This window comes from Schistocerca americana, unplaced genomic scaffold, assembly GCF_021461395.2.
Source record: "Schistocerca americana isolate TAMUIC-IGC-003095 unplaced genomic scaffold, iqSchAmer2.1 HiC_scaffold_73, whole genome shotgun sequence".
Lineage (NCBI taxonomy): Eukaryota > Metazoa > Arthropoda > Insecta > Orthoptera > Acrididae > Schistocerca > Schistocerca americana.
The window spans coordinates 345,488-372,960 of record NW_025726489.1 but is presented as its reverse complement, the minus strand read 5'-3'; the positions used below and the strand labels follow the sequence as shown (position 1 = coordinate 372,960).

Below are 27,473 nucleotides of genomic sequence, written 5' to 3'. Positions count from 1 at the left end.
AGAAAACCACAAGCATGACAGAAGGACAACAAACATTAAATTGGCAAAATCAGACAAGAAAACCACAGAGATACGCAAGAAATGTGTAGAAGAGATCAAAACAAGAGAACAGATTACCATGGCTGCCTGACCATGAGAATAAAAAGGAGAAGCCAGCCAACACATTAAAACCTCCACCGTATAAGCACTAGGGTGGAGGACACAGTGGGACAAAGGAGTTGCACTAAAACTTAGATCAAATGACAAAACCCACCCCCCTAAATAAAACATAAAGCTGCTGTTGAGGCATTGTCACCCAACACCGAAGGTAGGGCGCTGGGAAAGTTAAAAGTCCGCCACAGAGCGGCTAAAGTGGACAGTCCAGCAAGAGGCGGACAACCGTCATTTGTGAGGCACAGTGACACTGAGGTGGGTCCTCGCGACGGAGGAGGTAACCACGCATTAGCCACATATAGCTGTACGGCCAAAGCGGAGCCGGCAGAGGACAACTGATTCCCTGCAAGAGGACTGCATGGAAGACTTCCACACATTCCTAGTCCCCTTAATTACACGCAGTTTGTTGTGCGTACTGTTATGCCATTCCGTCTCCCAAAACCGAAAAACCCTGTGGCGTAAGGCAGAACGCAAGTCAGTTTCGGAGATGCCCATTTCCAAAAGCAGTTTCTGCGTAGCCTGTTTGGCGAGCCTGTCAGCAAGTTCGTTGCCAGGGATTCCGACGTGTCCCGAGGTCCACACAAACACCACTGAACAACGGGAGCATTCCAGGGCATAGATGGACTCCTGAATGGACACTACCAAAGGATGGCGAGGGTAGCACTGGTCGATAGCTTGTAGGCTGCTCAAGGAGTCAGTACACGGGAGAAATGACTCACCAGGGCATGAGCGGATGTGCTCAAGAGCACGAGAAATGGCCGCCAGCTCTGCATTGAAAACACTGCAGCCATCTGGCAAGGAGTGCTGTTCAGTATGTCCTCCACGAACATACGAAAAGCCTATGTGACCGTCAGCCATTGAGCCGTCAGTGTAAACCACTTCATGGCCCCGGTACATGTCGAGAATCGAGAGGAAGTGATAGTGAAGAGCCGCAGGGTTAACGGAGTCCTCAGGGCCATGCAAAAGGTCTGGAAGAATCTGTGGCCTATGTGTACACCATGGAGGCGTATGTGAATGGACCTCGTGGAGAGGTGGTAATGGACTCCAGTTCAGACAGAAGAGACTGGACACGAAACGCAATCATAAGCCCTGACCTGGGCTGCTGATGTGGGAGATGAACCACCACGCTGGGAAAAGGAGACAGTAACTAGGGTGCGCAGGAGAACTACGAATGTGTGCAACGTAACTGCGAGCAGTTGTGCATGCCTAACTTTCAAAAGAGGGACTCAGGCCTCCACCAGGACAATGGTCACCAGCCTCGTTCTAAAAGCTCATGCCGCTAGGCGAACACCACAGTGGTGCACTGGGTCAAGTAGTAAACGTAACGTTGAGGGCGCCACGAAACCTTAAACCAGACTCCCATAGTCAAGGCGGGATTGAACAAGGGGTTTATAGAGCTGCAGCAGCATAGAGCAATCTGCACACTAGCTGGTGTTTCTCAGGCAGTGGAGGTGCTGAGAGCACTTCTGCTTAAGTTGATGAAGGTGAGGTAGCCAAGTCAATCGGGCATCGAAAACCAGTCCTAGAATTGATATGTCTCCACTACAGTGAGTGGTTTGTCATTAGGGTAAAGTTCTGATTTTGGATGAACGGTGTGATGCTGACAGAAATGTACGACACACGACTTCGCAGATTAAAACTGGAAGCCGTGGGCTAGAGCCCATGACTGTGCTTTGTGAATGGCTCCCTGTAGGTGCCGCTCAGCAACAGCAGCACTGCAGGAGCAGTACAAAATACAGAAGTCACCTGCATACAGAGAAGGTGAGACCGACAGCCCTAAGCTGCTGCTAGACTGTTAATAGCCACTAAAAATAGAGAGACACTCAATACAGAGCCCTGCGGAATGCCATTCTCCTGAATACGGGGAGGGGGGACTATGGAGGCACTGACTTGGACACTGAAAGTACGGAGCTACAGGAAGTTTTGGATAAAAATCGGAGTGGGCCCTGGAGACCCCACTCGTACAATGTGGCAAGGATATGATATCGCCAGGTCATGTTATATGCTTTATGTAAGTCAGAAAAGAAAACAACCAGGTGTTGGCATCTGGAACAGGCTGTTTGGATTGCAGGCACGGGGGACACAAGATTATCAGTTGTAGGGCAACCCTGGCAGAAGCTACCCTGACATGGAGCCAGTAGGTCACACGACTCCAGGACCCAACCCAACTGCCGACACACCATATGTTCCAGGATCTTACAAAGTTGGTGAGGCTGATGGGCCGGTAGCTATCCACATCAAGCAGGTTTTGACCGGGTTTGAGCACCGGAATGATTGTGCTCTCCTGCCATTGCGATGGAAAGATGCCATCGCACCATATCCGGTTAAGATGACGAGATGTCGCTTGTAATCAGATGAGAGATGTTTAATCATCTGACTGTGGACCCGACCAGGCCCTGGAGCCATGTTGGGGCAATGTGCAAGGGTGCTGAGGAGCTCCCACTCTGTAAATGGGGCGTTATAGGGTTCACTGTGGCATGTAGTGAATGAGAGGACTTTCCTCATCCCCCATTTGAGAGTGTGAAAGGCTGGCGGTTAGTTCTCCGACGCAGAAGCTCGAGCATAGTGTTCAGCAATCGCGTTTGTGTTGGTAGATAACACGCCATTGATGTTAATGACAGGGACACCTGTTGGGGTCTTGGTGCCCAAAAAGACGTCTAATCTTCGTCCAGACTTGGGAGGGTGACGTGTGGCACCCAATGGTCGACATGTACCTCTCCTAACACTCCTGTTTCCACCTTTTTATAAGCTGGCGAATGCAGGCACGGAGCCACTTAAAGGTCATTAGGTGCTGTAGGGAAGGGTGCCACTTATGTCGCTGTAGAGTTCACTGACACACTTTAATTGCCTCAGCGACTTCCGGCAGCCACCAAGGGACTGTCTTTTGCCGGGGACCCTAAAGAACGAGGGATCGCATTTATCGCCGCAGCAACAATCGTTGTAGTGACCTGTTCAATGACAACATCAACGGCACCCTGTGGGGAGATTCAGCAGTGACAGCAGAGGTAAGGCTTCCCAGTCTGCCTTGTTTAAAGCCCACCTGGGTAGGTGTCCGTGGGCATGATGCCAGGGAACTGACAGAAAGTTGGGGAAGTGGTCTACGGGTAGCGTCTTTGATTCATAATCAAAAAGTCTTCGGTCCCGGGTTCGATCCCCGCCACTGCCTAAATTTTGATAAATAATCAGCATTGGCGGCCGAAGACTTCCGGCATAAGAAGTCACCCTCATTCTGCCAACGGCCTTGTCAAAGAGGGTGGAGGAGTGGATAGAGGTTCAGGGCACTCTCTTGTCCTAGGGGTGGGAAATTGCCCCTAAAGGCGGAAGAATCAGCAATGATCAACGACATGAGGATGCAGAAGGCAATGGAAACCACTGCATTAAAGACATGTAATGTGTATCCACAGTACATGTGGCCTGTAATTGAAGAAGTGTCATGATGATCTCTCCATTGGCAAAAGATTCCGGAATAGTCCCCCATTCGAATCTCCGGGAGGGGACTGCCAAGGGGGAGGTTACCATGAGAAAAAGATTGAATAATCAACGAAAGGATAACGTTCTACGAGTCGGGGCGTGGAATGTCAGAAGCTTGAATGTGGTAGGGAAACCAGAAAATCTGAAAAGGGAAATGCAAAGGCTCAATCTAGATATAGTAGCGGTCAGTGAAGTGAAGTGGAAGGAAGACAAGGATTTCTGGTCAGATGAGCATCGAGTAATATCAACAGCAGCAGAAAATGGTATAACAAGTGTAGGATTCGTTATGAATAGGAAGGTAGGGCAGAGGGTGTATTACTGTGAGCAGTTCAGTGACCGGGTTGTTCTAATCAGAATCGACAGCAGACCAACACCGACAACGATAGTCCAGGTATACATGCCGACGTTGCAAGCTGAAGATGAACAGATAGAGAAAGTGTATGAGGATATTGAAAGGGGGATGAAAATCTAATAGTCATGGGCGACTGGAATGCAGTTGTAGGGGAAGGAGTAGAAGAAAAGGTTACAGGAGAATATGGGCTTGGGACAAGGAATGAAAGAGGAAAAAGACTAATTGAGTTCTGTAACAAGTTTCAGCTAGTAATAGCGAATACCCTGTTCAAGAATCACGAGAGGAGGAGGAATACTTGGAAAAGGCCGGGAGATACGGGAAGATTTTAATTAGATTACATCATGGTCAGACAGAGATTCCGAAATCAGATACTGGATTGTAATGCATACCCAGGAGCAGATATAGACTCAGATCACAATATAGTAGTGATGAAGAGTAGGCTGAAGCTCAAGACATTAGTCAGGAAGAATCAATACGCAAAGAACTGGAATACGGAAGTACTAAGGAATGACGAGATACGTTTGAAGTTCTCTAACGCTATAGATACAGCAATAAGGAATAGCGCAGTAGGCAGTACAGTTGAAGAGGAATGGACATCTCTAAAAAGGGCCATCACAGAAGTTGGGAAGGAAAACATAGGTACAAAGAAGGTAGCTGCGAAGAAACCATGGGTAACAGAAGAAATACTTCAGTTGATTGATGAAACGAGGAAGTACAAATATGTTCCGGGAAAATCAGGAATATAGAAATACAAGTTGCTGAGGAATGAAATAAATAGGAAGTGCAGGGAAGCTAAGATGAAATGGCTGCAGGAAAAATGTGAAGACATCGAAAAAGATATGATTGTCGGAAGGACAGACCCAGCATACAGGAAAGTCAAAACAACCTTTGGTGACATTAAAAGCAACGGTGGTAACATTAAGAGTGCAACGGGAATTCCACTGTTAAATGCAGAGGAGAGAGCAGATAGGTGGAAAGAATACATTGAAAGCCTCTATGAGGGTGAAGATTTGTCGGATGTGATAGAAGAAGAAACATGAGTCGATTTAGAAGAGATAGGGGGATCCAGTATTAGAATCGGAATTTAAAAGAGCTTTGGAGGACTTACGGTCAAATAAGGCAGAAGGGATAGATAACATTCCATCAGAAACTCTAAAATCATTGGGGGAAGTGGCAACAAAACGACTATTCACGTTGGTGTGTAGAATATATGATTCTGGCGATATACCACCTGACTTTCGGAAAAGCATCATCCACACAATTCCGAAGACGGCAAGAGCTGACAAGTGCGAGAATTATCGCACAATCAGCTTAACAGCTCATGCATCGAAGCTGCTTACAAGAATAATATACAGAAGAATGGAAAAGAAAATTGAGAATGCGCTAGGTGACGATCAGTTTGGCTTTAGGAAAAGTAAAGGGACGAGAGAGGCAATTCTGACGTTACGGCTAATAATGGAAGCAAGGCTAAAGAGAAATCAAGACACTTTTACAGGATTTGTCGACCTGGAAAAAGCGTTCGACAATATAAAATGGTGCAAGCTGTTCGAGATTCTGAAAAAAGTAGGGGTAAGCTATAGGGAGAGACGGGTCATATTCATGGCGGGCCGCATCAAACCAGTCAGTAGACTGATGACCAAAATCAGTGTAGCTAATACATTCAGGGATACTGCACCATCTGGAGGAAGATGTACATCGCAAACAGTTATTTCCTGTGTCGACCATATCCCAACAGCTACAGCTTCAAGAGGGGTTTGAACGGGCATAGGTTCACTACATTCTGAGTTCAGGGAATAGATGCAAACTCCACCTGACACACTATTACAGTCACTACAGTTCCTGTAATATCCTTCATAGCCCCGGAGGGCAGGGGACCGCATTGCCGGGAACTAGGTTTCCTGGAGGGCAACGGAGAAAGCAGGTGTAAAGCTTAAGGTTGCCGTAGCTCAGCCACGTGGTGGAAAAAACCACTGCAGTTTCACTGGAGGATTACGTGATCATGAGACTGGGAAGGCATGAAACACTCAATGAGGCAGTCTACACCTCAGGGTCACCTGCTGCCACCAGATGAGTACCTGTGCAATCGACATCCATTGTGTCTGAGGGCCCAGCAAGATCTAGGTCCTCAGCAGACAACAGAATCTCCATTTCATCCTCAGACACAGAGCTTGTAGGTAGTGGTGGTGTGGGTGCCACCACAGTGCCTAGGTTCTTTGGGGTCTTTTTCTTTTCAGGTTCCTCGTGCTGCTCCTTAGGTTTGTCTGGCTGGGAGGGCTTCACTGATTCAGTCTCAGGGACTGAGGAGGACTGTGAAGCCCTACGACCAGCTACCTGTGGTTGCTTCAGCCACTGGCGGGTGTCAGCTTTGCCACTGGTAGGAACCTGAGAGCCAAAGAAGACTTATGCTTCTCCGGCTGAGAAGTGGGGACTGATGTCCCCGATGGTTGGGGGGATGTTGCTCCTGAAGAAGGTTGTGCAGGAGCAACAGAGAGTAAAGTGCCTCCCACCATCAAGGGGGTAGGTGGAGTCTGACAGCTCTGAGAGCAAACTGTACGTGGAGGAATGGAAGATGGGAGAACTGCTGTCATAGTGGAGGCGTAGGTTGATGTCATATGTACAGGATGTAGCCTCTTATATTTTCTCTTAGCCTCAGTGTAGGTCAGTCGGTCCAGGGTCTTGTATTCCATAATTTTTCTTTCTTTCTGGAGAATCCTGCAGTCTGGTGAGCAAGATGAATGGTGCTCCCCACAGCTGACACAGTGGGAGGCGTGGCACAGGGAGTATTGGGATGTGAAGGACGTCCACAATCCCGACAGGTGACACTGGAAGTACAGCGGGAAGACATTTGCCGAACTTCCAGCACTCGAAGCACCGCATCAGGGGAGGTATATATGGCTTTACGTCACAGCGGTAGACCATCACCTTCACCTTCTCAGGTAATGTGCCACTCTTGAAGGCCAAGATGAAAGCACCAGTGGCAACCTGATTACCCCTCAGACCCCAGTGGACGTGCCAGACGAAATGGACGCCTTGCTGCTCTAAATTGGCACGCAGCTCACTGTCGGACTGCAAAAGAAGGTCTCTGTGAAATATGATACCCTGGACCATATTTAAGCCCTTATGGGGCGTGATGGAAACAGAAACATCCCCCAGCTTGTCACAGGCGAGTAGTGCCCGTGACTGGGCAGAGGATGCTGTTTTAATCAAGACCAACCCTGACCGCATTTTGAACAAGCCCTTCACCTCCCCAAACTTATCCTCTATAAATGCTAAAAAAAAAAACTGAGGTTTCATTGACAAGAAAAATTCTCCATCAACTCTCGTACATACAAGGTACTGGGGTGAATAAGCTTTGCTGCCATCCTTAGCCAGCCATTCCTCCAATAGTGTGGGAGCGATTTGGGGTCATATTTCTTAGCATTGAAGTTAGACCTTGACCACTTGGGGACTGCTGGTGTTTGACCACCAGCAAGAGATGATGTACTACACTTCATGGCGTGTCATCCGCCCTGATGCCACCCACTCCGACCAGGGGCCCTCTCCACGGGTGCCACCCAGTTGCAGCAAAGGCCACCTGGCAGCATGGCCATTGCCGGGAGTCTCGATGCCTCCAGGCGACGGACATCTACTCCTTGGTATAAACGGTGCAGGCATCAGCAGAGCGATCCCTGTATGGTCAGGGGGCTACAACCAACAGGTTACATGGCGGCCCCACCAGAAAGGACTGGCTATCGTGCTGGATATCAAGTGCAAACAGGCTAAGAAGTCCAGCACAGAAAGCAATACTGCACAGAGGATGGAGGAAAACACACCCAGGAGGGTGATCTTGCCCAGCAGCTAGAGAAAGAGTGGAAGTGCAGATCCACGTCAACGAAGGATGCGAGAGGTCTCAGCACATGATGGACACTATGCACCATGAAAGGCACCCTTCCCCAATTGGCTTGCTCTTCGGGAAAATTTTAAAACCCTACAGGGGACCATCACATAAAGGTCGAAACATGTGAGACTCCTTTTAGTCACCTCTTATGACAGGCAGGAATACCTCGGGCCTATTCTAACCCCGGGACCCACTGGGGGGCCATCAACAAGTGTCAGTGAGTGAACCGTTCTTCGAAATATCATCCGTATGGGCTTTCAGAGCTGAAGGCCCATTCGTGTATGCTTGATGACTGCATGACTCAAAGCTTTAACCTCACCTGGGCCCGTCAACACCGACATTGAGCTGTTGATGGCTGGAAACACATTGCCTTGTCAGATGTTTCAAATTGTATCGAGTGGATGGACATGTACGGGTATGGAGATAACCTCATGAATCCGTGGACCCCGCATTTCAGCAGGAGACTTCTCAAGCTGGTGGAGGCTCTGTAATGGTGTGGGGCATTTGCAGTTGGAGTGATATGGGACCCCTAAGATGTCTGACAGGTGTCAAGTATGTAAGCATCCTGTCTGATCACCTGCATCCATTCATTCCATTGTGCATTCCAACAGACTTCGGCAATTCCAGCAGGACAATTCGACACCCCACACATCCAGAATAGCTACACAGCGGCTCCAGGAATACTCTTCTGAGTTTAAACACTTCTGCTGGCCACCAAACACCACAGACATGAACATTATTGAGCATATCTGGGATGCCTTGCAACTTGCTGTTCAGAAGAGACCTCCACCCCCTGATTCTCTTATGGACTTATGGACAACCCTGCAGGAAACATGGTGTCAGTTCCCTCCAGCACTACTCCAGCCATTAGACGAGTCCTTGGCACGTCATGTTGAGGCACTTCTGCATGCTCGTGGGGGCTCTACACAATATTAAGCAGGTGTACCAGTTTCTTTGGCTCTTCAGTGTAAGTCAGCCACCTACCCTCAGGATCTCAGTTCCGTTCATCAGCACACCTGATGATGACAACATGTCTGATCACTGAAATATTGTGGCTGTCAGACTCTACGGACCAGCATTACACCCATTGACTGTTGATCAACAAATACACCAGGAGAAACTGTACAATCTCATGTAGAATGTTAATAAAGTTTGTTTTATTTAAAAAGCTTTAATAGTCTTCATATAAAAATGGAGGCATTACTTTGAACCACAACCTTGTACATAGCATCACTCCTTGTGTTGTTACACTGAAATCCTAAGCATTTGCATATCCAAGCATGTGGTTCATTTCAAGCCAATTTGATGTGTAATGCCAACTCCATGGTGTTACAATTTTAATGTCCATCAGTGTATTTAGCAACAGCAACCAAGAGATCAACATATCACACATAGCAAAAGGAATGTCGAACAGTGTACGAAGACATTACAATATTTGTTGATAAACACTTACCGACAATGTCTACAATGTCCCTCCGAACAGTAGGTTCACCACCAGTCAGTCTTATTTTCCTAACTCCTTGTTTAACGAAAAGTTCAGCCAGGTAGATGATCTCATCCGTAGTCAGCAGCTTTTCTTTCTTTGTTAAAGTGACACCTTCCTCCGGCATGCAATACTGACCTGAAAATGATGTAATAACTGAATAATTATATGAAATCTACAGAATATACTGTCCTTTTCAAGAAATCAAAAACCACACACATTGCTGGGGAAATACAGCTAAAATATATCAAGTTTTGAAGCAGCAGCAGCAGTGAACGTAATAATATAGGATAATGCAGGTAACCACACATCTGGCATCAAGATCAAGACATAGCACATAATCTTTGCACTTTAGTGTGGTAAGCCGCAGCAAGGTGGTGTCTCCCTGAGGCAACAGCGAAAGTTGTTTGGGTGAAATAAAAAGTGCATTGTGGAGTCGACATGGAAGTCAGTTACTTTAGAGTGAATCTTCGTGCAGAGATAAGGTCATAGATGTGTATTATAAGCCAAATCGGTGTGATACAGCACCATCATCAGAGATAAGCACCAAGAAAATGTAGCTGTGTAGCATGCCATATTATAGCAAGTGGCTATGTGGTTTATTGTGACAGTGTCATGCATATAGTACACTTAAATAATAACACTAATAATAATATTATGAAAAGGATAGATTGGTACTCACCATATAGAGTGGATGTTGAGTCACAGAGAGGCACAACAAAGAGACTGCTATGCATTCAGGCTTTTGACCAAAAGGCCTTCTTCTAAAGTAGTGTGTCTGTATATGTGTGGATGGATATGTGTGTGTGTGTGCGAGTGTATACCAGTCCTTTTTTCCCCCTAAGGTAAGTTTTTCCGCTCCCAGGATTGGAATGACTCCTTACCCTCTCCCTTAAAACCCACTTCCTTTCGTCTTCCCCTCTCCTTCCCTCTTTCCTGATGAGGCAACAGTTTGTTGCGAAAGCTTGAATCCTGCCAGCGCTTTTGTTCGGTAAGTCACCTCATCTTTGTTTTTTTATATATATATATATATATATATATATATATATATATATATATATATATATATATATGTGTGTGTGTGTGTGTGTGTTATCTACTTAACAAGAAGGCATTTGGGCAAAAACTTAAACATACAGCAGTCTTTTTGTTGTGCTTGTCTGCAACGCAAAATTTTCTCTATATGGTGAATATGGTGAGCAGTAATCAATCTTTTTTTATAATAGTATTGTTGTTCCAGCCTAGCTTTTCCATTGTTTACTCTTAAATAATACTAACATTTGATGAAATCATGAACTATGGGGCGATATCTAAGATAGTTACCTAGAGTCCATTAAACATAAATGATTGTTGCATTTGTGATGGGCATTACCATGTACCTACTATAGGGTTTATATGTCTGTTAAATTGCCATATTCTTCAGTGTAGTTCCGTAGGTTCATGCTATTAGTCATCCCTATTTTTTTCCCCCCTTCTGTAAGGAGGAAGACTTAATTCCTACTATAATAAAAGGAAATACAGCAAAGGGTGGACTCCATTAGCTTCTCAGAAGCTACAGTGTTCAAATTTGTGGCTTCAAATTCTGATTCAAATTTCCTGAAACACATTGTTCACAGAGACTTCTGTGAAATTAATGTCAAGAAGCATGGCCATCCCACACAGACAATGACCTTAACACCAAAATACCATAAGCGTATATCTGTGCAGAGTAATAAACTTCCTAATGTCATATGTCTGCTTGTCTTTACAGGATGTGTCAAATGCCCCTGCCTATGGCTTTTATGCATCCTGTCATGCAATACATTAGCCCTAAAAAAACAGGACTTTTTACAGGAAATTTAATTTAGTTAAATTTTGTGCTAGGATATGTTTTCGGAAGAGGCCGTAATATATTTCTCTTGAATAATTCAGAAACTACAGCCTCCAGCGAAAATGTATTCCAGTACAAAATTTAACTACATTAAATTTCCTACAAAAATATCCTGTTCATATTTCACTTAAGACTAAAAGTTTCCACATATCAAGTGAAGAAATATCAAAATCTTGCATATGGTATTTGAAGGAGTTGCAGGCCGAATAAAACCCATCAGTACGGCAGTTACCTCGCCCTGTATATACACCTGAGGTGTGTCATGGGTATTATTTGTCTCCAACTCATTATGAAGCCGGAGAGCAGGTTGATGAACCTGAATTAATTAATGGTAGTGTATTAGATTACACTGAGAGCAATGCAAACTGCGATCAGCAAAGAAACTTTGGTGATATATAATGACAAGCCAAAAAATTATATGTATTCCTTGTAATTACTAATGAATTCACTATGTGCAGTGCTTTAAAATGTCCTATTTAATATGAAAAGAATATCTTAATGTATGTAGTACCTCATTGTACAATATACAGGGTGTCCCATCTATCTTGTCCACCCAAAATATCTTTGGAACAATAACAGCTATTGGAAAACGACTTTCACCGGTATCAATGTAGGGCTGGGGCCCATGAATGTACATATTTGGAAACATTCTAAAACGAAAGCATATGTGTTTTTTAACACAAACTTATGTTTTTTTAAATGGACCTCCTATATTTGTTCTTCAGCAATCAATAGCATGACAAAGCACATACACAATGGCGTTGATTGCATCGCAATATTCCCATTACATCCTGAGATATTGAGACGCGAAGTTGACGCTTCAAACACCCGACATGCGCTGCTAGCGCACGTCCTGAGGCTCAGGCGTGAACCCCATGCTGCCCGTAATCGCAGCAGGATGGCAGCAGACCGTATTATTCGTTTCGGACCTCTTGATAAGTATGGAGGGGTGATTACACATGTCAATCACATCGCGATTACGGGCAGCATGGGGTTCACGCCTGAGCCTCAGGACGTGCGCTAGCAGCGCATGTCGGGTGTTTCAAGCGTCAACTTCGCGTCTCAATATCTCGGGATGTAATCGGAATATTGTGATGCAATCAACGCCATTGTGTATGTGCTTTGTCATGCTATGGATTGCTGAAGAAAAAATATAGGAGGTCCATTTAAAAAAACTTAAGTTTGTGTTAAAAAACACATATGCTTTCATTTTAGAATGTTTCCAAATATGTACATTCATGGGCCCCAGACCTACATTGATACCGGTGAAAGTTGTTTTCCAATAGCTGTTATTGTTCCAGAGATATTTTGGGTGGACAAGATAGCTGGGACACTCTGTATATATCTCTTATGTCCATCACCTGATTTATGAAACTTTTTGAACATTCATCTGTCTCTCCTGTATAATTTACTTAATGTGACTTAACATTATTTAGCCCCAAGCACCTCAGTTCTTACACTCAGTTTCCAACACCTCCTAACACCATCACCAACAAGATTCAACTTCAAATGTACTGCAATTTAGAGTCACCACCATTATTTTCTTTGTTCTCCCCCCCCCCCCTTCCTCACATAGCATTTATCTCCTTGTGTTGGGTTTTATTAATACAAGAGAATTTGCATCAAGTCAAAACAGTTAAAAGGAAAGAAGATTAGGGTTTAATGAGCCGTTGATGACAAGGACATTAGGGACAGAACACAATCTCAGATTGGAGAAGGGAATCATCTGCGCTCTTTCAAACGAAACAGCCCACTATTTATGTTAACTGATGCAGCGAAACCATGGACAATGTAGATTTGGATGGCTGAACAGGGATATGAACCCCCGTCCTCGTGAATACTAGTTCACTGTGTTACCTCTGCACTGTGACACTCAGTCTCAAGTAGTCTGCTTCAGTTATATTACAATATGGCCCAACATATTTTCATATTATAAGGATATGAACCACAAATAATTCATCTAAGTTTCCTTTAATTTATGCCTACAGTAACAAAGTTTTTGTTAACAGATTACCGGTGTTTCTTTATTTTTTTTTTTTTTTTTTTCCTACTTTCTTGAAATGAAGGTTGTGAAACAGGACTGATTTTTAGTGTAGCCTGAGGTATAGGTTAGGTTGTAAGGGATAGTGTGGTTGAGAAATGGCAAAGCTTCACAAATGTGATGTCAAGAGGAAGCTCAGCTACAGTTAACAATATCTTGAGAAAAAACTCAACTTCAATTAATAGTTCAAGTAGTGATTTTGACTGTATACCGTTCGCCACAAAATTATTCTTATTTTTATGTTGAATATAAATACGGTCTACCACTATTTTTCCAAATACAATGCACATTCCATGATTATTTTCACATTAGGGAGGAACACATCACTTGCCCCCTGTTTCTCGTTGGATACTTACAATCAGCCGTTGAAACAACCCCTTGTGTTCTCATCACACCTCACGGTGAATGCTGCCAGCTGTCAACATTTCTCAGCTAAATGCTTAAGAAAAGGCACTGTCTCTAGTCTGGACTCTCAGCTTCTCAACAAGCACATGATAAACAGTCCACCTAAGCCCATTCATAAACACTTCTAGATATTGTGATGTCACTTCTCCCACATATGCAGTAACAAGATACATTGGCAGTTTGCTGTGCTAGCCCATCATTTTATTTTGCCCATAATTAAAGGAGAGAGCACATGGCATACAGATGGTGCAGATTTCTTGGAACTGTCTCCTGTGGTGCTATCTGGAAACCTTTAGCTGAAATTGTGGTGTCACCGCCAGACACCACACTTGCTAGGTGGTAGCCTTTAAATCGGCCGTGGTCCATTAGTATACGCCGGACCCGCGTGTCGCCACTGTCAGTGATAGCAGACTGAGTGCCACCACACGGCAGGTCTAGAGAGACGTCCTGGCACTCGCCCCAGTTGTACAGCCGACTTTGCTAGCGAAGCTACACTGACCGGTACGCTCTCATTTGCCAAGACGATAGTTAGCAGAGCCTTCAGCTACGTCATTTGCTACGACCTAGCAAGGCGCCATAGCTGTTGATAATTAATATTATGAAGCATGTACCGTAACGAGAGATGTTCTACAATTGTGGATTAAAGTTAAGTATTACATCCTATACGTGCTTTATTTGCAATTCTCAAGATATTGTCCTGTTCCAGACCTCATGCCAGTCAGCGTGTAATTAAACGCGTGCATTTCGGCCTCCTCTAGAAAAACAGTGTTGGCTCTTCTGCCAACACTACAGAAATATTCTCTCGTTGCCTGATATTACAATTCTGAAGTACATTTTCCATCCTAGCTCTTCACGGAAAGACATCTGGGAAGAGACAGGACAACATCTTGAAACCTCATAATAGATTTGCCAGGAGACAAAATGATAGGTCCTGGGTAAATAGGTTAGCCGTCAACAAAGGATTTTTTTGTGCCATAATTCACAGAACCAAAAAGATATCTTTATGGAAAAAAAATGGTTAAAACTCCACAAGTTAGATGCTACCCTACATCTACAAGACTGTTCTGCAATTCACACTTTTAAGTGTTTTTATGTTGTTTGGTTTGTGAGGCACTCAACTGCGCGGTTATCAGCACCCGTACTCATTTGCAACTTGTACACACTACAATCTAGCCACTTACATGAATGACGAGGACAACACAAACACCCAGTCCCCAGGCAGAGAAAATCCCCAACCCAGCCGAGAATCGAACCAAGGACACCGTGATCCAGAGTTAGCAGTGCTAGCCACTAGACCACAAGCTGTGGACTTCTTTAAGTGTTTTGCGGAAGGTTCACAGAGCCATATTAATGCTATTTCTTGAGTGATCCACTCTCGAATAGCACATGGGGGAAACAAACAGCTGGCTCTGATATACCCTATTTTATTAAGATTTTCATTTATCCTATGCAGCAGGAAATAAACAAAATATTTTCGAACTTGCAGTAGCAAGTTTGTGGTTGAAATTTTGTGAAAATATCTTGCCTTTGTGAAAAGATGTCATTGTTTTAATGATTGCTATCCCAGTTCATATATCATATCTGTGGCCATTATATCCCTTGTTTTGTGATAATACAAAACAAGCTGCCCTTCTTTGAACATTTTCTATACCCTCCTGTGGTCTCTGTGGTATATTTATTGCACTTTCTTGTTCTGCCAAAACAATCTTTTGTTCACCTTAACCACAACATTTTCTATGTGGTGGTTCAAATTTAAGTTGTGATCCATGGTAATTTAGTTGAATCAATAACCTTTAAATTTGCTTCATTTATCATGAAACCAAAGTTTAATATTTTTTAGTTTTCATGTGGAAGGCTTCTCTTTTTTTTCTTTTTTTTTATTGTTTAGTGTCAATTGTCCCTGTTTACATTATATAAGTATCTTGTGGAAATCATTTTACAACTTATTCTGGTCTTCTGATGACATTATTGGATGGTAAATGACAATATAATCAGCAAACAACCCAAGAGGACTGCTCAGAATGTCTCCTAAATTGTTTATATGCAGGACATCTCAGCTAACTCTGCCACTTTTTATATTCCCAAAATGAATCGAAAATAATGCAATTGGCCAGGGAAGCACCTACGTCAAGAGCTCACACAATGGGCACGAATACATAATCCATAAAGGTCAATGAACACTACTTTCAACACAAAGTTAGGCTTTTATAATGGCACATACATGTTTTTTCTGCAGAAATAATAATTATAGGTACAATTAGTGATGGCAAACTTGGTTTCACAGTTCTAAACCTCATACATTCTGAAATGTTAGACTTAAAAGATGGCAATGCCACTGTGGTTTTTGTCATAATTCCCAGGGCAAGGTTTGCTGCACTGTCCTGCAGCTTGCTGTGAACAGACCACTGTCAGTACGCATGTTCTACCTTATTGATCAGTCTACTAGTGTCTCTTTCTCGGGCCTGCTGTACTGCTGTAGGCGTCAAAAAGGAAAATACACTGTGATGCATCAGACGTATGCTTCGGACAGTGCTTCCCCGTTTTGGTATAGCTTGGGACATTTGGCGTCATCTCATCTATATGCAGACCTTGAGTAACGAATAAAAACTAGATGTGAAGATAATTTATGGCGAGTGTTATGGAAATGCAACCACAGCTGCAGCAGTATACACTGAGTGCTACCCCACTGGGGCTGCTGCACTGCACAATCTTGAGGCGAGTGTAGACAGGTTGCACACAGTTATGGAGTAAGCTGTAGTAGTGTGTGAAGAATGTGACACAGGCATACGTTTCATTTATATCATACCTCAGTCCGCCAAGAACTGTACAGGAATGACTTTAAATCCTACACTGAATTCTGTCATTTTGCAGATCAGTGGATGCTTTACAGATGAAGCTTCATTCACAAATCATGATCATGTGAATCTGCTGAACATGCACTGTTGGTCCGGGCAAAATCACTACTGGCTCTGCACGGTTGTTCATCAGTGACATGGGGCGTCACTGTTCAGTGCTGCATCAATGGTACCCGTTTTGTAGGTCCCTATTTTTATCAAGGAACATTAACCGGATGACAACATACATTAGTTCTGCAAGACACACTGTCCCATCTCACGGATAAGGGATTGGAAACACATTGATCAATATGGTTCCAGTGTGATGGATGCCCCGTACGCTAAACACGTTTCCAGAAAAGTTGTGGATGCAATGTTTGTAAATAGGTGGATAGTATGTGGAGGTCCTGTGAGCTAAATAGCCTGCCCCCCCCCCCCTTCCTCCCAACTTTACGCCATTAAAAGACTTTTCTGGAGCAGAGTGAAGGAGTTTGTGTACCATGAGCCTCCAACGACACGAGTTGATGTGCAAGAATGTATTACTGCTGTGTATGCAGCAATATCTGTGGAAACACTACACTCCGTGTAACACTCACCTGTTCTCGTCTCCACAAGTGTATTGATGCAAAAGGCGATCAGTTTTAACATCTGCAAAAGTGACACAGGTTCATCTGATGTGACATTACTGGCTATTTGTGAGTGTATTTTCCATGCCGCTAACAATTGTGTTTATGACACTAGAACCATGTCTTGTCACTAAACTGTACCTCTAGTTTTCATTTCTTTAGAAAAAACATACATGTGCCATACAAATAAATGTTAATTGTACTGAAAGTGATGTTTGTCTACTTTTATGGGTTGTGCATTACTGCCCATTGTGCGAGCCACTGACAGCAGGCAGCAATACAGTGCAGGCAACCCTTGCCCTGTGTATTTCAGCAGAAACTGCGGTTCAATTGCCATCCTTTAAAATCAAATATTTCGGACTGTATGAGGTTTAGAGCTGTGAAACCAAGTCTGCCATTGTTCACTGTACATCTGGTTTTCATTTCCGTAGAAAACACACATAAACATACAGATTAGTCCATCAACACTGGCAGTTTTCCTCCAGTCACATTAGATGGCTTTATCAACTCACAACCAAAATGTAAAATTTCAGCCTAACCTCTAACAAATTATCAAAACTATGATCATATAAGATTTCAAGTGGAATTTGTGACTGAACTGAGGATTTTTTGGTAGGGAGGACACAAAAAGTTACCTCATATGGAGAGTCATCAACCAATGTAGATGGAGAGTCAGGTGTGCCCTGTTGCTGTTTTTGTATATTAATGACCTTGCAGACTATACTAATAGTAACCTCAAACTTTTTGCAGACAATATAGCTATCTATAATGAAGTACTGTCTGAAAGGAGCTGCTTTAAACATTCCGTCAGATCTTGAAAAGATATCAAAGTAGTGCAAAAATTGGCGACATGCTTTAAATATTCAGAAATGTAAAATTAAGTGTTTCACAAAAGAAAAAATGCAGCATCCTATAATATCAATGAGTTACAGCTGAAAATTCATACAAATACCTGGGTGTAACACTTTGTAGGGGTATGAAATGGGACGGTCACACTGGCTCAGTCATGGGTAAAGCAAGTGGTAGACTTTGGTTTATTAGTTGAATACTGGAGAAATGTAATCTGTATACAAAAGTGATTGCTCACAAATAACTCATGTGACCCATTCTAGAATACTGTTCAAGTGTGTGGGACCACACCAAATAGTACCAGAAGGTGATATTGAATATATACAGAGAAGGGCAGCACAAATGGTCACCATTCTGTTGGACACATGGGAGAGTGTTACAGATATGCTGAAGAAACTGAACTGGTAGACTCTTGAAAGTAAGTGTAAACTATACTGAGAAAACCTACTTACAAATTTTCAAGAATAAGTTTTAAGTGATGATGCTATGTATCATTCCCATAGGAATCTGGAGAACAATCAGATTAATAACAGCACACAGAGCAACATTTAAACATCACTCTTGCTGTACTTCATATGTGAATGGAACAGGGGAAACATGCTAATAACTGTTATGATGAGACATACCCTCTGCCATACATTTCACAGTGGTTTGCAGAGTACAGATGTAGGTGTAGAGCTACGCTGCAAACCAGTCTGTCACCACAGCCAGTTTACCCCCAGTCACATTCATTGGTTTTGCAAACCCACAACCGAGCTGTTACATTTCAACCTAGACCTTGACCTACACTACAAATCAGTCCGTCACCATATCCAGCTTTCCCCCCACTCATAACCATATTATAACGTTGGTGTATGAAAAGATATCCCAAGATTCCTGTTATATCCTGAAAAACAAACAATACAAGAAATAAATACAAACATCAGTAACCAAACAGCGAGGTCATTGATCCCACGATCTAAGCTGACAGAAACTAAGGGAGGAACAACACAAACACCAAAGTCCAGAAAATGGGCAAACAGAGATGCTGGGATGCAGGAAGAATAAATGAGAGGGAGGGGGGGAAGGGCGAGAGCAGGGGTGCACCAAAGGTGCTGCACACGATGGGGTACCAACACTGCAACTGGCCCATCCTGACGTCACATCACACCATGAGCATGACAACTGGAACAGCACCAGGGGACGAAGACACAAGAAAAGGCAAAACAAAATGACACAAAATAGCAGACAAAATGTAGGGAAAAGAGGGGGTATGGGTGATCTAGCCGGCATGGAGGCAAGACCAGAGGCCTCCCAAACCAATGCCAATCCTAACCAAAGGACTCCAATACCAGAATGAAGGGCCAAAAAACAGAGCAGTCAACCACAATATGGGTCACCATGAAGGAGGCCCCAGAACTGCAAAGGGTACGACTCATATGGAGTAAAAAATCATGGGTTAACCTGATAAAGCCAATACAAAGACAGCAGAGAGTGGTAGATTCCCACCGGGAGAGGAGGAGGAGGAAGGAAGAATGCCACATGGTGGGAGTTCCTTATTCACATGAAGTTTATTAGACAGAGGAAGAAATGCAGGGGTGAGGGGCACAGAGCGTGTGGTCTCCCAAGAGTGTGACCATGAAGGAGCAAAAAGGGAGAATAGGAGGTAGTTGGTGGCCCCACTAGTCAGCTCATTACCCAAGGTACCCATTTAGCCAGGAACCCAAAGGAACGAGCAGTACAGTCAAGATTGTGGAGAAGTTCACGGATAGCAGAGACCAAGGGATGGTGGAAAAACTCTGAGTGGTAGTCTAAGGGCCACTATCTAGTCCATACATAACAAAATACATTTGAGGGAGGACCGTTTAACAAAGCAGAGGACCCGATAGATGGCCACCCCACACATGTCAGGCAAGAGATGGTATTCCATGCCAACGGAAGACGTGAAGGCATGTTACACGTGATCAGCAAATTTAGAGCCAATGGTGTAAAAAACAACAGCACATCCCAGACCTGCCATAGGATCAGGTGGAACAAACAACAGAAACAAGAGATTCGCTGGAATACAGAAAAGAGGAACATTGGGGGTTGGGGGGGGGGGGGGGGGGGAGTGTTCGAGAGAGAACATGAGGAACAGGGCAGAGAGGGAAGATGGAAATCATGGTGGAGAGAAGCAAGGCAGAGCCCAACAGATAAACCAACAAAAAGGAGGGCAATGGGCAGGTCACTTCCCTAAGCTGCAAAAAGAGCAGTGAAAGAGCAGATAGTGATGGCATTGCAAACCAGAAGCTGGGACCGCTCAACCAAAAGAGGTGAGGGTCCAAGTGCCAACCAGAAAACTATCAAAAAGGCTAGTGGGGAAGGTATTGGTGGCCAATGAATATCATGATGCCGGACTGGGTCCAAGAGGAGCAGTGTGGAAGGGGCAGCTGACTCGTGAGTCATAAACTTGACAACCATAGTCCAGATAGTACGGAATTAAGGCCTGATAATGGCGGAGAAGAGTCGAACAATACACACACCAAGAGGTGTGGACAAGGAAGCAAAGGACTGAGTTTACAGAAGCCACGGCCACCAGGAGATGGATATGGGGCAACCAACTAAGCTTGTTGTCCAAAAGAAGACCCAAGGAATAGGACTGGGGAACAACGGTCAGGCATTGGGCATTGAAGTAAAGCTCTGGATTGGGATGGACTGTAGTTGTTGTTGTTGTGGTCTTCAGTCCTGAGACTGGTTTGATGCAGCTCTCCATGCTACTCTATCCTGTGCAAGCTTCTTCATCTCCCAGTACCTACTGCAACCTACATCCTTCTGAATCTGCTTAATGTATTCATCTCTTGGTCTCCCTCTACGATTTTTACCCTCCACGGTGCCCTCTAATGCTAAATTTGTGATCCCTTGATGCCTCAAAACATGTCCTACCAACCGATCCCTTCTTCTAGTCAAGTTGTGCCACAAACTTCTCTTCTCCCCAATCCTATTCAATACCTCCTCATTAGTTACGTGATCTACCCACCTTATCTTCAGCATTCTTCTGTAGCACCACATTTCAAAAGCTTCTATTCTCTTCTTGTCCAAACTAGTTATCGTCCATGTTTCACTTCCATACATGGCTACACTGTAGTATGGCAACAGAAATGCACCACACATGTTGGAAATGGGGAGAAGTGAAACTGAGAGAGAGTGTCCATGCGGAAGTGCATTGGATGGCACTCTGGAGCTGTTGCTCTGCAGAGGCCACTGAATGGGAACCAGTCCACATATAAAAATCATAGCCCAATGGAGGACACGAGTCCATCAGTAGTGATTAAAAAAAATGGAGGAAACTAATTACAGAGCCCTGTGGAATGTCGTTCTCCTGAGTCTGCAGAGTGCTGAGAACAGTGCCAACCTGAACCCTGGATGACCAGTGAGGCAGAAACTCGTGAATAAATACGGGAAGGAGGCCCTGAAGACCCCATTCATGGAGTGTTAGGGAGACGTGATGGCACAAAGATGTGTTATAGGCCTTACAAAGAGTGAAGAAAACTGCAACAAGATGGCAGTGTTGAGAAAAGGCCTGCTGATCTGTGGTTTCCAATTGACACAGGTGTACAGGCGGAGATTGTCTCTGCCGAAAGCTGTACCAGTTCGGAGATTCAAGGACCCAACTGAGCCAAAAAGCCACCATCAATTCAAATAACTTCCAGACGATGCTGGTCCGACTGATCGGCTGGTAACTATCAACAGATGACATATTCTCACCAGGCTTAAGGACAGGAACCACAATACTGTCCCTCCACAGAGAGGAGAAATCACCTTTGAGCCAAATGTGGTTAAGCAATCGGAGGTGACACTGTTTTCGTGGAGGACAGAGGTGTTGAAGCAGTTGGTTCTGGATGGAATTGCGGCCAGTGACTGAATCATGGGAAGAAGAGAGGGCCACAATAAGTTTTCATTCAGTAACAGGTTTATTGTAGGATTTCACCTGACATTTGGTAAAACATGTGGAAACCTTCAGCCAACTATTTCCAGAGGAGGAAGGTGACGGGATAGGAGGCTGATGCCGAAGCCGTTGCAGAACGAGTCACAAAATGTTCCGTGAGGACCAATGGATTCATACAAAGGCCACCCGGAAGGACAAGATGCAGGATGGACGATTACCATTGGTAACCTCAGAGGGTGCAGAGCGTAGCCCACATCTGTGACGAAGGGACAGAAGAACCTAAGGAGGAGGCAAAGCATCCCCAACACACCCACTTGGTCTGTTTCATTAACTAATGGGCTTTGGTGCAAAGAATTTTAAATAAGACCAGCAGAGGACAAGTGCTGGTTAAGGCACTGCAAAGCCCGACGGTGATCACAGATGTTTATGGCAATGACCATGTCCCACCACAGAACCAGCTGGTGGCGAAAGGAGCCTGTTGAGTTGGGGATGACAATATCGGCGGCGCAAATAATTGTATCGGACTGCTGACTCGGCACGAAGAGGGGGTAAACATGACCTGGAGCAAGGTTGCAAACCAGCCACATCAATGGCTGTCTGGCACCCCAGATGGTTTACACTGAGAAAATTTAGAAGGGGAGGTCAGACCCCAATGGGGGACCAAAATTGCCAAAAAGGAAAGGTGAAAACGAAAAAGCAAGGCATGAGAGAATGAAGCCCTGGAAGGAAGAAAGGCCCACAATAGCTCAGGTCTTCAAGTGCGCCAAGCATGAACTCACGAAAGAGCGAAAGAGCCATGAGCCCTCAGAGGGGAGGGTAAAATTGTGCTCTCCAAGTTGAAAACAAAAGTAATAAGCTTGTATTTTCTGCTGAAACAACTCATTAGATTCAACGATTCTCTTTGGCTACTGTACACTATCATCTGATGGGCTATGGCTTATGGAAATGAAGGGTCAACAGCAACACGCAGCAGAAAAGCCGCTGACGCCAAAAGCGCACTTTAGCCACCCTCCACCACTAACATAGCTAAATCCAGGTTAACATGCTGACCCCATGAAGATGAGGGATAAGGTAAAAAAACATTAAAAAATGAATGTCAGGAGAAAAACAGCTAACAGGTACTTCGGAGAAAGCCACTGCTCCGGCTATGCTACTCAGCTGCCGTTTTCATATTGTTGTGCTTTAGCTTTGTATAATATGTAAACATTTACAGATACTTTGATGACAATCACACTCTTAGATGTGCAACTGAAGACAAAAACTATATTTGTTCTGTTAGCGTGGATAAAATGTACCCACATTAACAAATTAATTTGCAATATGAATATAAAAATACTTGTTCCACGTCATTACAATTTATCGTGCATAACGATCCACAGAACATGAAACTGGCCAACTGATTAATTAACAATATTGTGTATAGTTTTCGTGACAGTTATGTTTGCATCCTTGAATTCAATGTTTGCGTAAAACTTATTACTGATACCTAAGAATCACTGTAAGGATAATGATCTAAAGTCATTTAACTTTAAAAACTAAATTTAAGTATTACAGTGTTATATTTTACCCATTCAAACATAATTATATTCCATAAATCAGATCAGGAAGGAAAGCCTTTACGAATGCGGAATGAGTCACACCATACTAAAGCTACACTAAAAGGCTGGAGCCACAATTGCCAGCTATTTATGTGAAGTATACTGACGACAAATTATTATTAGTGCCAATCTACTGAAAACAATATTTTTGTAATTACTTCTGGATTGCATTATATGGAAACTTAACTGCAGAAAGGGAACAAGTCCCCTTCTTCAAAGTTTACAGGCGAGTCAAAAAACTTTTATACAGAAACTCTAACGTAAAATTATTCTACACTTTTTCTATAAATATGTGGTTGTAAGGTATTTAAATTTCGTAATTTTTATCCATTTTGTGTTCCCAGCAGCTCAATTTTTTTCTTCTTTTTCTTTTGAACTTGACATACTCCCTTCTTGTAGCAAAAGATGTGGAATATAAATTAAAAGACTTATATTTTGAGGAAGAAAATTTATTTTACATATTTTCCTCAAACTAAATACATTGTAATCAATATTATATCAAATTAAGTCAATGGGCTTATCATACTCTTCCTTTTCATCACTCTCTTTGTGGTCAAATAAGTCATAATTTCATTCCAAAAATGCAGCCTTTCTTCCAGAACATAAATTAAACTTTATTTCATATGATCCATTTTAAGATGTTTATATGTAGTTTGGCTTTGTAGGCTGGTTCCTTGGGAAGTTCTAGATTCACCTTAATATTTCTTACATAAAATCTATCAGTTCACATAGTTTTGATGTTTATCTTACATTGAGCTATCGGTGGTGTATCTTTATTGAAACTAAATTCGTGATTGACAGGACAAAAGAAATCTTTTACCTCTTTGGAAAACATTTTCCATAAGAACTGTTACTAGGGGAAGCTTTTATGGGAAATACGGAAGCGTCCGATCCCGCCCGTCTGCTTTGACCCATGACGTCACAAATATGGCGGAAACAAAAACAAACACACACACTTTCCACAAGAAGCCTAATGACACTAACAGGACAAGCGCGGGAAATGGGGTGTTTTGGGTGGGGGCAAACTAAATATAAACAAATTTAGACGCCTTGCGTAGCTACAACGTGTAAGTGAAGACAGCCATGCATGAATACCCACCCACCTCCCCAGGGGTCGTAACCCCAGCAACCTATAGAAGATAAAGATGCTTCAGTAGCTGATTAGTGTTTTTTGTCTTTTAAAAAAAAAATCTCACGGGATAGAACGAACAGATCAGAAAGATAAATATAATAAACTAAAACAGAAATTGGAGGAAACAGATAATTAAAATAAGTAATAAGTGTTTTTAAATTTAAAAAAATCCCACGAGATAGAACGAACAGATCAGAAAAGTAAATAAAATAAGATAAAACAGAACTGGAGACAGCCACACTCAAACAAAACTCCGCGCCCTCATGACGTCACACACGACAACACCCTTACGTCACGGGTCAAAGCCGACGCGTGGGATCGGACGCTTCTGTTGACCCCTTTTATGTAGAGTCTTGACCACCAAGTATCGTAGTCTGTGAAGTTCGCTGTTTTTATGAGAACAACCTAAATTTGTCTTTCTTCTGTGATGATCCAAATATGAGTTTTATCACCTTACTAACAGTGTAATATCATTCCTGGTTTCTAAAGTTTCTCCTGATGATACCAAACTCTCCACACAGTTCACAGCAGAAAGGGAACATGTCTAGGACATGATCTCTTTCTGCAGTAAGGAGTTAATTGTACCAAGTTACTAGAAGCACTTTATGACTTCTGCAATAAAAGAAATTTTGAAAATTTTTGACCTGTTGTTTTTCTGCAGTTAGCTATTCTTGTGGATGTTAGGAGAAAAACAGCTATTTTGAAAATGTGTAGCTTTACACATACTACTCTCAGCTTATGTGTTGGAAAAGCATGGGCCTGTCTACTACCAATATTAGAGTTACCATACATAGTGTTTACACTGACTGTAAATATCAAATTGTAAGAATGGCTAATGAGTCATTCTTGTACTTTTTTTATACATTTGGGAAAGTTCAGTTTCATGTCTGATATTCACTGGTAACCTTTTATAGACTTTTGCTCCGGAATATAAAACTCCATTCAGAACCCTCAAGAGGAATGGATAGTCTATGGAAATTACTGCTAGTATTGTGATTGTGAAAAGTTGAGTTCATCCTAAATTCACTTTGGTTGTTCAACCACAAATATCATTAGGGAATACATATATTGGCATGTACTTGTAAGAATCTGTAATACCTGAAGAGGTTTCTACAAGATATTTGGCTACCAATTATAAATGATATTCTCATTGCGCATTTCTATAGAACACCTTTTTTAACCTTAGCTGCAATGCTCCAGAAGATTACGCCATATTACATAATTTAATGAAGGTATGCAACATTTCATATACAAAAGTATTTGTTTCAATGACACACAAAATGTTTTGCATATTCTGTGAGTTCTGAAACAATCGGAAATATTAAAAAATATAGTATGTTAACAAAGCCTATTGCTACCATGGTAAACATCGGTTTATAAACTAGAGTTACAAGATACTTACATCTCAAATTGCATCTTTCTGTCAGTGATATCCGTAAATATGTGTGATATCGCCCAAAAGTATCTGTCAGTATGTTTTGTTCCTCAACGCTCGCTTTCTCTTTCACTAAGGCCTAAAACGAAAAAAAAGTTAAATATCAAACACTATTCCCTTAAACACAAATTTGATTTCTTACAGGGCTTGCCCACTATAGTAACTTTCACTCTGCATTATTGTGGCGAATATTTATCATACACAACAAAAAAAGGTAGCGAAGTCCGAACGGTTAGACAGCTGTTATGAATGTGCTCAACAGAGCACTGAATTCATTAATATCAATGATAACCGGCACAGTTTTTCACTCTTGAAGAACTATATATGACACTCAAAAGGTACGTGAACAATTTTATATTATGCAACAGATATCTCGTCCACTGTTAACAAACAATGTTATTTTTGAAATGCTTACACCGACAGCAGATATCTGCGAGTTGTTGGCATCTGTAAACAGACTCCTGGACACGCATGTTGTGCGCTTCAGCATACGCAGTAACATCACAGGAAATTCTTCTATGCGTTTGTTTCGTAACAGGCAGCGAGTTTTCTGTACAGAAGTCGGGAGATCACTTGCATAAATACACTCATACAAAGGTGTACATTTATCTTGGACTGCAGACGAAGAAAAACACCAATTTAATCTCGACGATTAGAAAGGATTAAACTTTGAGAGCGTCAGTAGGTAGTCGTACACGAGACACACGATAGACGACACGTAAAGAAATGTTTTCTCACGGCGCGTGGGAAGTCGGTGGGTCTGTTATTCGAGTTGTGCAGTAATAGCAGACGTGTTGTGCATATGCAACAGCGTCGCTCTCCCAATTAGTCTCTATTCTTCCCAGGCTTTTCATGGTCGCACGCAGACTCTCTCTGCAGCGCTTGTCGTTCCCCCTTTTCGTTCTCTGCCTTATCATCTCCTCTCCCTCTTTACGTAAACTTGGCCTTTGAAAGCACCAAGTCAGCTGATATACAAGTAAACAACAAAGAAGAGGAAGGGGGAAAAAAAACACACCCTCTTCTGCGCAGGCGCTACGCTGCATCTCAGTAAACAGCCAGTGTAATTAGAGCTCGCTGACGTCACAAAGATACAAACGCAAAGGCGGTAAAGTGACATTGCATGTCACTCTGACGTAGCTGTTCAACAAGCCATCGCACCATACCTTCTTTTTGACATGACTTGAATTCTCACACCGTAGAAATTTTGCGACTGTGAAATAAATGGGTCGATTATTAGTTTAATAAGAGCTCTTAGCAGTAACGAATCTCATGTGTGTATTTGGCCGACAACGAACTTACATTGTGCGTCGCGGAGTACGAAATGTACCGTTTTGCTACCACCACTAAAATGAAAATCCACCGAAATTTATTGTTAATGGCATTTCTCCTTTTTTATGTTACACTTATTTTAGGTACTCCATCGCAAGAAAGTGCTTGCTTCTG

At 43.0% G+C, this 27,473-nt stretch overlaps 1 protein-coding gene across 1 annotated transcript in view; it reads right to left on the bottom strand.

Annotated features, from left to right (window-relative positions):
- Nucleotides 1-26,970, bottom strand: part of LOC124589807 (molybdenum cofactor biosynthesis protein 1-like) — an 80,267-nt gene extending 53,297 nt beyond the window's left edge. The window contains exons 1-3 of the mRNA XM_047131594.1: nucleotides 26,446-26,970; nucleotides 25,998-26,109; nucleotides 9,307-9,474 (exon numbers count right to left, since the gene is read on the bottom strand). Coding sequence (XP_046987550.1) covers nucleotides 9,307-9,474; nucleotides 25,998-26,109; nucleotides 26,446-26,532 — 367 coding nt within the window. The 5' untranslated portion in view covers nucleotides 26,533-26,970. The remainder of the gene's footprint in view (nucleotides 1-9,306; nucleotides 9,475-25,997; nucleotides 26,110-26,445) is intronic.
- Nucleotides 26,971-27,473: the final 503 nt, after the last annotated feature.